The sequence below is a fragment of the Scardinius erythrophthalmus genome (genome assembly GCF_964197995.2).
Source record: "Scardinius erythrophthalmus genome assembly, chromosome: 3".
NCBI classification, from domain to species: domain Eukaryota; kingdom Metazoa; phylum Chordata; class Actinopteri; order Cypriniformes; family Leuciscidae; genus Scardinius; species Scardinius erythrophthalmus.
The window spans coordinates 14,087,210-14,102,387 of NC_138223.1; the positions used below are offsets into that span (position 1 = coordinate 14,087,210).

The 15,178-nt window shown below is 38.6% G+C and overlaps 2 protein-coding genes across 2 annotated transcripts in view; one reads left to right on the forward strand and one right to left on the reverse strand.

Moving 5' to 3' along the window:
- acsl1a (acyl-CoA synthetase long chain family member 1a) overlaps positions 1 to 7,753 on the reverse strand; it is a 38,311-nt gene extending 30,558 nt beyond the window's left edge. The window contains exon 1 of the mRNA XM_081361982.1: positions 7,643 to 7,753. The gene's annotated coding sequence lies outside the window, so the exon portion shown is untranslated. The remainder of the gene's footprint in view (positions 1 to 7,642) is intronic.
- A 4,311-nt stretch (positions 7,754 to 12,064) lies between these two features.
- helt (helt bHLH transcription factor) lies at positions 12,065 to 14,124 on the forward strand. Its single transcript, XM_081361984.1, has 4 exons — positions 12,065 to 12,243; positions 12,888 to 12,992; positions 13,084 to 13,180; positions 13,356 to 14,124. Exons 1-4 carry the CDS (start codon positions 12,217 to 12,219, stop codon positions 13,799 to 13,801), a joined length of 675 nt encoding a protein of 224 aa, XP_081218110.1. The 5' UTR covers positions 12,065 to 12,216; the 3' UTR covers positions 13,802 to 14,124.
- The last annotated feature ends 1,054 nt before the right edge of the window (positions 14,125 to 15,178 follow it).

Below are 15,178 nucleotides of genomic sequence, written 5' to 3' on the forward strand. Positions count from 1 at the left end.
TCTTGGAGTGCTGTCAATACAGACAACAACGACAAAAATCGGTGTTGCCTACACCGAGTTATTCTATTTTTAAAATTTGCACCCTGTTGACTTCAATGGGGCAATGTTTAAACCTGCTTTTAGCCTCTTAACATCCTTTATGTGTCATTACAAGTGCACAGAAAATGTGAGTGATTCCTTCAGAGTGAACACGAGTGGATCTGACTGCAGTAGATGTAAAAGATATGTATAAAAATGATGTTATTTAAGCCAGCGCAAATACCTGTTTACATCCTGTTTTTCGGTTGAAGTCCAAAGTAGTCGATTGCCGAGTTCACGCGCGTGATCGTTGGTAACTAAACCTATGCGCGTGAACTCGGCAATCGACTACTTTGGACTTCAACCGAAAAACAGGATGTAAACAGGTATTTGCGCTGGCTAAAATAACATCATTTTTATACATATCTTTTACATCTACTGCAGTCAGATCCACTCGTGTTCACTCAGAAGGAATCACTCACATTTTCTGTGCACTTGTAATGACACATCAAGGATGTTAAGAGGCTAAAAGCAGGTTTAAACATTGCCCCATTGAAGTCAACAGGGTGCAAATTTTAAAAATAGAATAGCCTAACTCGGTGTAGGCAACACCGATTTTTGTCGTTGTTCTCTGTATTGACAGCACTCCAAATGTACAAAAAAATGAGCTCAATGTTACAATTGACCGGAGTTCTATATTTAACTGTGAAGCAGCATTCACTTTTTAAAACGTTTGAAAGCATTCATTTAAAACTATTAATTTAGGTTTTAGTGTGTTTTAATTTTGCTTATTTATTTTTTGTTTGTTTATTGGCCATAACATTAGAAATTATAGGCTTATCAATAGTGCCCAGAATTTGTGTAAGTGTCGTTGAAGATTTAAATGTTTGTGTGGTGCTACACAGTGTTAGGGTAAACTTGAAGAGTGGTTATTCATAAAAGATGTACTGTAAACTATGCATTTATATGCCCACATGAGACTTGTGAGAGGGGGAAGCAGCTGTGTGTTTATCTGGCTCACAGATGGGAAAATCACATGGCCGCTCTGGCAGAGCTTGTTCTCGAACTGAAAGCTAACCTCTCTCCATACTTGGGCCGCAAAGAGCACAAACCAATGACAGAGCTACACTTACAATCAGCCCACTGAGAGAAAGACAGAAAGAGTGAGACAGACAGAGAGACAGACAGACAGGCAGACAGAAAGTCCTTCAGCAGAACCCAGAGGAACTTTGTATTGCTCAATGATTGTTCTTTCATAGCACGATTTAATGAAGTTTCGTTTAAACTTCCCCTTAGATGTTTCTTCTAAAATTGTTTAGGATTAATACAAATAGATACAAACTGAGACCTTTCCATTTAATCTTGATGCTGAATAACACACATACACACACACACACACACACACACACACACACACACACACACACACACACACACACACACACACATACACAAAGCTTTATTTATCATTTTGGAGGCTGGGAAAGTTATGTTGTCACATAAATGGAAGCCAATGGAAAAAGAGAGAGAGAAGGCAGAACAAACAGCTGTTCTGACAAATGCTACTCAGGATACCAAAAACATGACACACAACATGCACACAAACCTAATCAAACCTTAAAAGGGGTCATGACATGAGAAATTAAATTTGCCTTGATCTTTTAACATCCTGCAAGATTCAGAGCTTAAAACGTCCAACTCATAAACAAAGCATTTATTTAAGCAAGCTCCAAAAACAGCCCGTTTTGATATTAGAGGGACTTGTGACGTCACAAGGGCAAATGTATTTGCATATGCCTGCCTTCAGAGCAAGACATCGACAAACAGTTTTACATCATCGCACCATAAGCCACTTTTCCACTGTTGGGCCAAACAATAACAAGCTAGCTTTGAAAGCATTAGATCCCACCCTCCCTTCAGAGCGCTCTACAAAGCCACGCCACCTCCAAAACACATGAACACACACAGCAGATTCTGCAAAGCATCACGAGACGAGAGAAGTGTTAAATTATCTCATGTCTCAAAGCGCATAACATTATAATAACTAGATGTACCGCATCGTGGTACAAAATATGACCGCCGCTCAGGCCTGCACTGGCTTTCCACAAAAATAAATGACGTGGAGTAATTTGGCTGTATTGCGTGTTTATGTATATACCCAAAAAAAGTAATAGTATGTGCATGTCTGTCTGTGTGTGTGTGTGTGTGTGTGTGTGTGTGTGTGTGTGTGTGTGTGTGTGTGTGTGTGTGTGTGTGTGTGTGTGTGTGTTTGTGTATGTGTGTGTCTGTGTGTGTGTGTGTGTCTGTGCGTGTATGTATGTGTGCGTACATGTGTGCGCGTGTGTGTTTGTGTGTGTGTGTCTGTGCATGTGGATTTGTATGTGTGTGTATGGGTGTGTGTCTGTGCGTGTGGATGTCAGTGTGTGTGCATGCTTGCGTTTGTTTGTATTCCTGCATGTGTGTGTGTGACAGTATCATCCTAAACCAGCAACCCTTCGCTCAACAGCACCATCTACAGGCCGATGAGTGTACAGTCACTAAATGTGCACATAAATGAATTTATTTTATACCCCCCCATGGATGAAATTCTACAAAACTTAGCAGAGGATACCCCCAGAGGATGTCAAGTTAATCATACACATGAAATATGGTGCAGTTCTGAACATCTCCACTGAAGATAGGGGCGATTAAAGCAGAATAATATTGCATTTTCATTTTTTATGGGAGGGGCGCAAATCACAAATGAGTGATTATGGGCTAGGTTGATGTGGGCCCTTAAGAGCAACATACCATAAAAATTTCTTCATCCTCGGTGCCACGGTTCAGGTAGTTATTTATTTAGGAAAAACTGCATTTTTTTGGGTTTGGGGGGGCCCAGCGCGGGGGGGAGTGGCCCCCGGGGACCAAACGAAATTTTTCCTTAGAAGTCTAGTGGGGCTACATGCCCACCAAATTTCATGTTCCCCGGTGCTTCGGTGTCCCTGGTATCGTTGACGAAAAATTTACGGGGGCCCCAGCGCGGGGGGGGAGTGGCCCCCGGGGACCAAACGAAATTTTTCCGTAAAAGTCTAGTAGATCAACATACCATAAAAATTTCTTTATCCTCGGTGCCACGGTTCAGGTAGTTATTTAGGAAAAACTGCATTTTTTTGGGTTTGGGGGGGGGCCAGCGCGGGGGGGGGAGTGGCATTCGGGGACCAAACGAAATTTTTCCTTAGAAGTCTAGTGGGGCTACATGCCCACCAAATTTCATGTTCCCCGGTGCTTCGGTGTCCCTGGTATCGTTGACGAAAAATTTACGGGGGCCCCAGCGCGGGGGGGGAAGTGGCCCCCGGGGACCAAACGAAATTTTTCCCTAAAAGTCTAGTAGACCAACATACCATAAAAATTTCTTCATCCTCGGTGCCACGGTTCAGGTAGTTATTTAGGAAAAACTGCATTTTTTTGGGGTTTGGGGGGGCCCAGCGCGGGGGGGGGAGTGGCCCCCGGGGACCAAACGAAATTTTTCCTTAGAAGTCTAGTGGGGCTACATGCCCACCAAATTTCATGTTCCCCGGTGCTTCGGTGTCCCTGGTATCGTTGACGAAAAATTTACGGGGGCCCCAGCGCGGGGGGGGGAAGTGGCCCCCGGGGACCAAACGAAATTTTTCCCTAAAAGTCTAGTAGACCAACATACCATAAAAATTTCTTCATCCTCGGTGCCACGGTTCAGGTAGTTATTTAGGAAAAACTGCATTTTTTGGGGTTTGGGGGGGCCCAGCGCGGGGGGGGAGTGGCCCCCGGGGACCAAACGAAATTTTTCCTTAGAAGTCTAGTGGGGCTACATGCCCACCAAATTTCATGTTCCCCGGTGCTTCGGTGTCCCTGGTATCGTTGACGAAAAATTTACGGGGGCCCCAGCGCGGGGGGGGAAGTGGCCCCCGGGGACCAAACAAAATTTTTCCGTAAAAGTCTAGTAGACCAACATACCATAAAAATTTCTTCATCCTCGGTGCCACGGTTCAGGTAGTTATTTAGGAAAAACTGCCTTTTTTTGGGTTTGGGGGGGCCCAGCGCGGGGGGGGAGTGGCCCCCGGGGACCAAACGAAATTTTTCCTTAGAAGTCTAGTGGGGCTACATGCCCACCAAATTTCATGTTCCCCGGTGCTTCGGTGGCCCTGGTATCGTTGACGAAAAATTCAGTAAGGTGACGAAAAAAAAAAAAAAACTTTGACAATCCCTATATGACCGCTTTCGCTAGCTACGCTAGCGGCGGTCATAATAATGAACGTAAAAAACTTAAAGAGCTCATACTTGTACCACCTGACTGCTGCAGATCTTGCAATTACGGTTATATCGGACCGAATGCAATTATTGGAAGAACATTTTTTGGTCTGGAGACTTCCACAGAAGATATTTGTATATTTTTTTTATATTTAGACCACTTCTATTATTGATTGCTATCAGTTTGTGAAGAGAGTTTCAACCAGTACAAACAAAAAGTATTTATAAAAAAAAAAAACTTTAACCTCACACACAAAGAAGCGCAACAACAAACTCTCACTTCACACAAACATGCGTGCTATGAGGTTAACTTATTCATACATATAGTAGCCTATGTCGCACTGTAGCCTACAGCCCTGAATATACCTAACCCTCATAACGGCATAACTCCATCAGTGGCCTATTCAGATTCAGAGATTATTTTTGGTCAAATATATTTCCTATTTTCCACAATCTATCAGGGTATCGCAGCAGCTGGTGAAATACATTCAAGGCAGTGGTTTTTAAACCTTTAAAAAAAATCAGCCTGATTGAGCAAATATATGAGACATGATACATTTCAGTTTCTTTCAACATACCTTCTGATGTTCATTCATGTTTATTTCTAATAGCTAATACTGCTCAGTATATTTAATAGAGCTGTTATTCATTAGTTATGTGAAACAGCATTCACGTTAGCTTCCAAAATTTATTTTAAAAATAACACTTGGCAATAGACACAGAGTGTGTTTGCAACTATACACCATGTGTGTTTTGCAGTCACAGTTTATATTAGGTGGCCTTAACTATGTTCTTAACCATTTAATACAACATGTTAGTGCATTGTAATGCCATTTTATTAACATTAACATAACATAACATTACCCCGACCTAACACAAGCCTTACCCCAAAACCTAACTCTTACCCCTATAATCCTAACCACAACCCTCCTGAACCTATAACCTCAAACTCATTAGCAGTAAATGTGAAAATTTTCCAGAACAGCGTACGTATTAATTACACAGTCAATTCAGTCTTGTAAGTGTTTATTGTTATGTAGTTAAGGTAACCTAATATAAAGTGTGACCTGTTTTTCTACTTATTATGCCTGTTTAAGGACATTTCATTTGAATTTCCTATTATTACTTAATCTTACATAAGCTAGAACTCTAGATTATGGCCTGAAATGGGCTTGTTTGGTCATGTTTGAAGTCTTTCCAGCTGAACCACACCTAAAGCATTCTATAAGGAGTTTAAAAGTGGAGCAGCACATAATACACACCAAGTTTATAGACAGCCAGTGGGCAATTTTGTATTTGTGAGATGAAAGACTTTCGGAATTTCGGAAGGTCTGAAATTTGAGACAGGCTCTTTTATCTGTTAGTCTATTAAGTCGAAAATCTTAAATAACAGAGATGAGACAACATTTGTATTGGTAACGAACCACAGTAACAGGTGTTATTTTGGGTTAGGGCTACCAGTCCCATCCTTGGTGGATTGTTCACCAGTGACTCACCTTGTACTTCAATACCTGCAGCAAAATATTATAATAGATTCAGGCAAAATTGTCTATCAACAGAGAATACTCAAACTATCAATATACAAGAAGTTTGCTATACGCAACCTCAACCTTGAGAAAAGTGATGTAACTTAAGTTGACCCACAAAACCTGAAGATGCAGAACAAACTGTCTGCATGAATAAAAGAAAAACAAAAGGAAATGAAATCAGCCTGCTAGACAGCCAAAATTGCAAACATTCCAATCTCTTGAGTCCTGAGCGTGTTTGCTGCTCATAATTCGCAACTCCGCTGTTTACAAGTTGAAAATCTCATTCTCAATCACAACATATTCACACACAACTTTCTGTTTTGCACAAAAAAAGAAATGAGTTTACCTGACATGAGAATGATGAGCAGCTAAAAACCGTCTCTTACCACAGTATTAAAAAAAAACATAATTCATATCTTTAAGATTTTTCATGCAAATCCGTCGAAATAAGTAAAGTTTAATAAATGACAAATATAATTCTTCCGAGGAGTTAAGGTCCAAAAATAAGCGCATCTTTCAGCCCTGCATCAACGAAATGAGGCCAAATGATCTGTGTTCAGAGGTCTTGTCAGCAGACCTGTTGCACTAGTTGGATGTTTTCTTAAAATCTTTCATGGGCAAAGTCAACACTTTTTTTGCATCAAATAAATGTTATGTTTATGTTTAAGGTTTGCTGATGAAATAAGGTAAAGTGTTAAGTTAACCCTTATTTGTAATATAGATATATATGGCTATTTCAGGATGCCATCTAATTTGTGATGGCCATCAGTGATCTGGATAAGCTAATGGGAGGTTAAATGACAAGGAGTGATGCCACAACATGTCGTGGACAAAGGATGCATGGTCTCTTTATCCGATTCTGTTCTGAATTAGCTAATTAACTAACAATAGAGCGCGCGAGACTCCGAAAAGCGTCCGCCCATCTCTTTGTCTTCACACAGGTCCTCCACTCAACTTCAGCCTTCTCTGCCAGAGGAGTACGAAGGAAATTCGTGTTGGGATAAGACATAAATAACCTATATATTTTAGAAGACCGTTTTAATATTTTGTGGACTTTCTGCTGCTCACTATCTGGCAAAGGTGGAAGCGCTTTCAGCGCTCATGCGTTGCGAGGTCAAATTCGTGAATGATTCGTTCTTTTGAATCGGATCTTTTCAATGAATCGCTGATCCGGTTCACAAAATCAATCTGAACGGACAAAATCGGTCAGAGCGGATTTCGAGTCAACATAAATCCGATAACTGCATGGACATGATCAATATGCTGTGACTGATTAGTGAGCTGATGGTATGCGTTTGGTGGGAAAGGAGGATTGATGGGGAATGTTACTTTAATAGATAAATAACAGAAATTACACACCCGACACATGCGAAACAGAGCAGCATTTAAAATTAAGTAGGTGTAACACCGGTTTAAATTAATAGCGAAAAAACAAGGAGGAAAAAACATCATGTGTCTATAGCCTATTGCTAATTTGGGATGCAGAAAGGATATTTTCGCCGTGAAAAATGATCGTGTTTTTAAGTGGCTGAAAAGAACCGTTCAAAAGAACCGATTCGCGTAAATGAGTCGGACTTTTCCGTCACCACTCATGCTTCAAAACGAACTCGTTCTCGCTGCAGAAAAACACATCGCCAAAGGCGTAATCAGCGCATTTAAAATTAGTGTTAAACTGATAATTCATGATCAGGCAAAGCAGATGCACTAACCAACAATATGCATTTGGACGTTTTTCTTCGTGATATATATGCACGTTTCGGAAGTTTTATTCAGTTTCATCGACAGGAATAGGAATAGTAGCCTAGTCAAGATTAAAGTAGAATTGCACAAACCTGAATGATGTGAATGTAGCGTCCACACAGCTGTTATTTAGAGGCGTGTATGGCTCTCCTCCGCGCTGTTTTCAGATAGGAAACTGGGCGCTCGACCAATCAGAACACCCGTCACATATGTTTACGCGTATGAATTGAAAGAACGACTGCAATTGGTCATGTTTTAATAACATTTACATACGCACTGTTGCGATCAACTGCGATGTTCACTAATGACTAATGACACAATGAAGCTCTATTTTTTTGTTTGTTTGTTTGTTTTATGTTTTTTGTTTGTTTTTGTTTTGTTTGTTTGTTTTTTTTTGGGGGGGGGGGGGGTATGCACCATGAAATTAAGTATAATAAATGAGTTATAAATAGGCTTCTATTAAAAATTCTCTATTAATTAGCCTAGTATATAATTATTTTTAACTATTTAGTTATTTTAATGCTCTATAATAGTGTGTACTGCACATCAGTAAATATGCCTCTTTGTTGACCACCAACACTAATCGTCTAATTAACATATAATTGTCAAATATTTAATAACAAGAAAAAAAAAATAGTTTTATGGTATAACTCTAAAATGTGCTGATTAAGAAGGAACAAGATCTGAGAAGTCTAACAAAAAGCTTTAATTAAATATTCTGGTTACACTTTATTTTAGGTGTCCGTGTTACAGTGTAATTATGCTTTTAAGTAGCTACTGTGTAATAATAATTAACTACATGTACATACCATGGGGTTAGGGTTTGGTGTAACAAGCACACTGTAATAAAGTGTTACCAAAATGCTTTCTTTCTTTCTTTCTTTCTTTCTTTCTTTCTTGCTTGCTTGCTTGCTTTCTTTCAACAAGCATTTAGTTGTACTTCAAGTTGTACTGCAAATGACAATAACGTGCTAGTGAGCAAGAGGGCGCCATTCAATCATAGTATTTATTTTTTAAGATAGGCTGCATTTATGAAGAAAAGCTGTTTCTAAAGTTTAAATCATCAAGTGATTAGTTCTATATTGTATTTTTGGACAATATTTTTTGAATTTTAAGGATGTTCTATTGTGATGCGCGAACAATGCTGAATGTGTCTCGTGTGAAGTGATGCAGAGGAGACTCACGGTGGCGCGCGAAGCTAAAGGATTGTGTGCGTCTCTGGCCCGGGGTCACCACGGGTCACCGCCTCTCGCATGACAACACATCGTCGGGAGGATCAACATTTTTTCCCATCAACGTAGGAATTTCAAATCTCGCAAATGTGCTACTGGACAAATGTTTATAGTGTGTGTAGTATGCCCTGTAATTGCATCTACAAAAGTAGCTAATAGTTAACTAAAAAGAGCTAATTAAAATAATAAATGTTGTCTGAACCAAACAGTCTTACGAATAACAATAATACATAAATACTCGTTACTTATAGATTTAATTAAAATGTAAAATTATTTAAAAGACATTTGAAGTCGACGTGATTTTGTTAATCGTGTTATTGTTAAGTTTTGTTCATCTCTCCACACGATGGCGCTTTCAATCTTTTTATAAACATATGCAAAAGGAAGATTTTTTTTAAACAGTTTAAATCAACTTCTGGAAAGGTCATATCTATCTATCTATATATATATATATATATATATATATATATATATATATATATATATATATATATACATATAAAAACAAATAACCAATACAATAAATTATTTAAATAAATAAAAACATTACATTGGAGAAAAAAAGTGATGCTTTGACTATTTGAAGTTTAAAAATACCCAGAGAAGGAAAAGTGTAAAGGCAGTAGCACAGGGCAGGACTTATTTAATCACTCTTAAAAAGATTTGCCCTAGCAACCCTTCACACAAGCGAAGGCATCCCCTCCTGTCCGAAAAAGCCCAGATTGGTTAGTGTGTCTGTGAAAAAGTCTTAGGTTGGTTGGGAAATAAGGCGAACTGTACTGCTGTAATCAGGGTGACATGCATGACTGCGCTCCTCTAATTCTCTTTCACATGGACAGATCCTTACAGACAGAGTTGAGCTTTCAGGTAGCCTCTCTTTTAGACTGGGATCCCCATACAGAAGCGTGTTTGGACAGCTTTAAACTCTTATGTGCCACAGCAATGAAACATTGATACGACAATTAGGAGAGTTTATGACTTTTATCGATACAAACTCATTTAGAAAGACTTTTTTTTTAAATAAACTATTTTAGTTCGTTTTGTAGCACTGTAGTTTAAAAATTACATTATTATGACTTTATAGCATTAAATAGCATCGTGTAAAAAATAGAAATCTTGTCATTCAGAAAAAAATCCTGCGACTTTCAACGTTTTCAGCTTATTAATATGACTGTCATAAATACTATTATTATAAAAAAAAAAAACGTTTAAACTGTAACCTAAGCACTTATTGTGTAGTTTTTACACTTAATATTGAGGAATATTATGATCATAAATATTAGTTTTGATTTATATATGACATAACCTATACATAACGATACGGTTTTTTTTTTTCTTGCATAATACGTATTTTACGCAATTTGTTAAAAAAAATGCATCAGGAATGTGTAAAAATAAAATTAGGCATTAGAGAAATATAATTATTGTTATAGTCTTCTTATCGAGAGAAAAAAAAAATACCAGCACTAAATATGGGATGAACTTGTTGCGTACAATGATGCAATTCTGTTCACGTTTTCCAGCTTTGTGCATTCTATTTTTTTCTTGGAGAGTTTCTTCCACAAAACAAACATGTATGCAGCATATCAGCTTATTCTCAAGATATCAAAATACTTTAATCTTTTTGTACTGGGTTGTTTGGTGTAATGTTGGGCGATTAAATTATATTGTGATAGGAGAAAATTCCGCTGACGTATTGCTCTTCTTCAATGCACAACACACGTTTACAAAAAACAGATTAAAAATGGTCACATTACAGAACTTTAGAATCCGAAAGCAAGTTAAAACGTTTTGTTGTGTCGGCTCCACGGAGTTTGCATAAAATGTTGTGGTAAATTCAACAATAAAAAGTAATGGGATTTTATGCTTTAGTCTGTTTCACTGGTGCTTTTCTTTTGCGCGCTATAGTATTAAAAAGTCTCCATTGCTTTGGCTTTCCAAAGAACTTGAATACTTTAAAAGAAAAAAAAAAAGAAAAAAAATCCTCACATCTTTGATTTTTCCCTCCACGATTCAACACGATATCGCACTTTAAAGCGTAGCCAACCTTCAGGATTAAAACGTTCCCAGTGAAAAAAGCAGAAGATCCAGGCGTTTTGGCGCATGAAGTCTGAGTCTGGGAGTCTGGGCGAACACAATAAACCTGTTGTTAACCTTGCTGTGAAAATATGTTTGATGAAAACAGCCAATTGTTGTATGAAATGTATTCAAGTATAAAATAATGCCCTTTGTTGGGCACAAACTTGAGCAATGTGGGGGTACAAAAGTCCCCTGTGGCATGAATTGCGCTTTGGCGTCGCCACTTGGCGCGTTACCCAGACCCCTCTATACGCGATTGTTTCTTTCTTTCTAATGACATTTACCGGATCAAAACATGCTGTTAATTCGATCAGAAAGCTTCACCCTTCACAACAATACCAGAATAATTTCTTCCAAAGTTTGTTAAGTTGACCGAAATTAGGCAAATGAATAGGGGTCTCCAGGCGCAGGTGACGGAGAATAATGCGCGTCAGGACCAGCTGCATTCTTCTTTATTTCTCCTTTTCTTTTCTTTCACTGCATTATTAAAATTTAGGCCAATGAAACTATTCATTCCGCTCAATAGACATTTTCTTATAGGATAATAGGATACAAATTGAGCCCCTCTGAAGGGAATCCAGCGGTGGGTAACCCTCGTGTGCCAAAGACGGCTGGAGTCTCTAACATGGTCGGAGGGGCCGCTCGTGTGCCAGGCCGGGTCCCCACACCTGCCGAGGCCCCTAACAAAACTAGAGAATGTAAACAAAACCCGGCCGTAGCCCATGAAAGATGGACGTGTCACCAAGTCGTGTGAGAAACGCGGCGAACAAACGGGGGGACTCCGTCTCCAAAAGGTCTCCCCTGAACTCGGCGGAACAGCCTATTATGTGCTTACTTAATTACTATAATAACAGTAGACAGGCTTTAAACCTGAGACGGGCTTGGGATGGAAGTTAAGATCGCTTGCTGAGACCCATAAACAGGCGATCGTGTGAGAAACGCGACGTGGAACAGAAAGAGACGCCTTGCTCCAGGGGCTTTGTTTTCATTGCGCGCTCTGCGCTCGCTCGCGAGCCACATCCAGCAAGGCCTGTTACTATGCAAATAATATTCTGCAACCCATCACGTGTCTTTAGATAGGCCACGTGGATTAACAAAATAGGTCTGCCCCCCGCTAGCCCACAGCTTCAGGTTTTACTATTTCTTTAACTGATCCTAAGTGCACACATTAACCAAAAGCTCGCCTTTAATCCTATGGAATAATTTAGGGCCATGAATGCGCGAGCGCTTTATAAGCGGCTGCCTCCAGTCAGCTCATCTCAGTCTGAAGCGTCTAGAAAGAGGAGCGCGTACATAGTCTAGCTAAAATATTTTCACAATTTCACTATCATTTTTGTCCTAGTTTTTACCAAACGATGGCGTCAAAGATGAAGGATCGCAAGGTATGTGGACACTTTGGTGGCGCACACATGTTGCCAGACGATGCATGCAGACGATGGCCTCTTTCAATGTTTATACTTTTTTTTTTTTTTTTTTTTTTTACTGATTGATGTTTTTTTTTTTTTTTTTTTTTTCAGAATTGCATAATATTAATATTTCCTACGTAAAACAATCATTTCAGCATTTGGTTGCGCGCAGTTAAGAATAGGCTAATCATTACGGGATGGGCCTACTGTAGTGCTAGAATGCTTTTCCTGGTCTTATATTTCATGTAAGCCAGTGGTTCACTCTAAAGAAATTAACTATATTATTTCACTTGGTTGCGATGTAAAAGCGCTTTCCTTCAATGACGCCCTGCCTCGGATAGATGTTTTGCGCGCGTGCAGGGTAGCAGAGCGCGGCGCTGCATTCCACTCACAACTTATTGCTAATCAAGTTAAACTTACTGAAGGATATTTTATCGACCGAATAGATTATCCTCCCGAGTTTCATTAATGTAGGCTAACTACCTATCCGTTGATTGTTTTTTATATTTATCAAGTTAAACTTATCCAACACATAATATAACCATGCTTATTTCGTTTTTGGTGATGGCGCTTTTGTTCCCTTAATTTATTTTTCATCTTATTATGTTCCCTTCCCACAGAAAACTCCTGTTTCTCACAAGGTCATTGAAAAAAGAAGAAGAGACCGAATCAACAGATGTCTAAACGAGCTGGGAAAGACAGTTCCTATGGCGTTGGCTAAACAGGTGGGAAGTCTTTTACGTGCTCATCATGACTGCCTTGATTGTACATGTATGTATATATGCTATGACTAACAAAATCTGTGTATTAAAACAGAACTCTGGGAAACTCGAGAAAGCAGAAATCCTGGAAATGACGGTGCAGTATCTGCGCGCGCTCCACTCCGCAGACTTCCCGCGCGGGAGAGAAAAGGGTAAGAAACTCGAATAAATAATAAATAACAAATTAGAGTAAAAATATGAACAAATTAAATACAATTCCTCGTACATCGCAAGAGAAAACATATAAAATTTCAAAACATCATATCAAGCTCTGTCTCCCATGATGAATTTCTATGGATTTTCTAATAAGGTTCTTTGTTTTCTCAGGAGAACTGCTGACAGAGTTTGCCAATTACTTTCACTACGGCTATCACGAGTGCATGAAGAACCTCGTTCACTACCTGACCACCGTGGAGCGAATGGAGACCAAAGACACCAAGTACGCACGGATTCTCGCGTTCCTGCAGTCCAAAGTCGTAACCGAGCCTGTGTTTGGCACGTTAGGTACCATCTCACCAGACCCTACGGACCTTCTGTGCCAGCTGGAGTACCAGAGTTCAAGTCCAACCGAGTCAGTGTTTCAGCAAAGCCCACCCGGACACTTTTCCTGGCACAGCTCGACGCGGAGCCCCACGCTCGCGTATCCAGCGATGTCTCAGCACAGTGGATACTTATCACCGGTTCAGGGACTCGATCATCATTACATGAACTTCATCGGGCACTCACACCACAATGCCTTCAGCTTACACAATGCACAACACGCTGCTCTGTAAATACGTCTGCATATGTCCTTAATTTATATATGTGTACATGTTTTATTTTAATATGTAGTTATATCATGAAATAAATGATGTTTGAATAAGATTCTGTATTTTGGCGCGATGTTGGAAGTTCTTTTTCATTGAGGATTATAGGCCTATATGCTATATGTGTGCTCATTGGGGGAAAAAATATCAGTCATTTTGAAATTCAGCTGTATAATATCCACATAACATTGACAGAACTGCAAACCTATAGGAGATTTTTAGGAATTGAATTAACCAAACAATACATATACAAACAATGATTTTTATGATTTTAATAAAGGTAGGCTATCTTAACATGTCTAATTGCATATTTGTATTCAAATTGTATTGTTATTTTCAAACTATTTATTATAGTGTTTTAAGAAAACATTTTCATTAAAACCTGAAATTTTCACTTTAGTGCTACAGTATTTTATCTTACACTTACATTTAGTTTTTTATATGGTTTAACCATATATATTTAGGTTGATTAAGTAATGCTAAATAACATTTTTATTTGAATAAAATCAATTAATTTAGATGTTACCACATGAAGTACATTTTTTAGGTTTCCAGTTTTTTTTTGTCTAAAAGAGGAAGAAGATTCTATAATTAAAATGTAATAAATAAACAGTTATAATAACATAGGTCAAATATTTGCACAATGGCAAACTGGACATTATTTGCATAAACATTAAACCAATATTCAAGATGTTTGTCTAATGTAATTAAATATGTTTCATAGCATGACTTTTTTTTCCATATATCGTTCAAAAATAAATATACATTTATTAATATTTATTTTTTTATTATTTAAATCTTGAAAATAGTTTAATGCACAAAAATATTGCAGAGTTCTTAACTTCCGTTGTGACATGCACAAATTCTTATGAAGATACCATGGCTAAATTTGTCTTTGTAACTAGACTGTATTGTCTCTAGTGTCTCTAAGATTAACACTTAGCGTAATGGTCTGCTGGTCTGAGACCCCTTGATTGACAATAAGCCTCTCTTTAGGGGAATCCATTTGGACACAAATCCAGCCCCCCCATCATATCCCAGTGTCTCTTCCACCTATATTTAAATAGGATGCAAATAACAAATCAAACTGATAAATACTAAATATTCTAGTGAGGGAGTCTGGATCTAAGATATTTTAACACACAAGGGCTACAGTTGCAGTAATACGTTTATGAACTTAATTAATAATAAAATGTGGTCTGATCTTAATTTAAGTCACAATTATCTTACCGTGGATTTTTACCCGGGGAACACCCGGGTTTTTAATGCTTTTTAAGACTTTCCCAGCTACTTGAATCTCCATAGGCCTAATGCTTTTTATGGTCCTGTGAAAGCTTTTGGGAT

Excerpts from the sequence above, each read along its gene's own strand:
- helt (XM_081361984.1), top strand. The coding sequence starts at position 12,217 with ATGGCGTCAAAGATGAAGGATCGCAAG. Across the intron at positions 12,244-12,887 it reads CAAAGATGAAGGATCGCAAG|AAAACTCCTGTTTCTCACAA; the intron begins GTATGTGGACAC and ends CCCTTCCCACAG. Across the intron at positions 13,181-13,355 it reads CCCGCGCGGGAGAGAAAAGG|GAGAACTGCTGACAGAGTTT; the intron begins GTAAGAAACTCG and ends TTGTTTTCTCAG.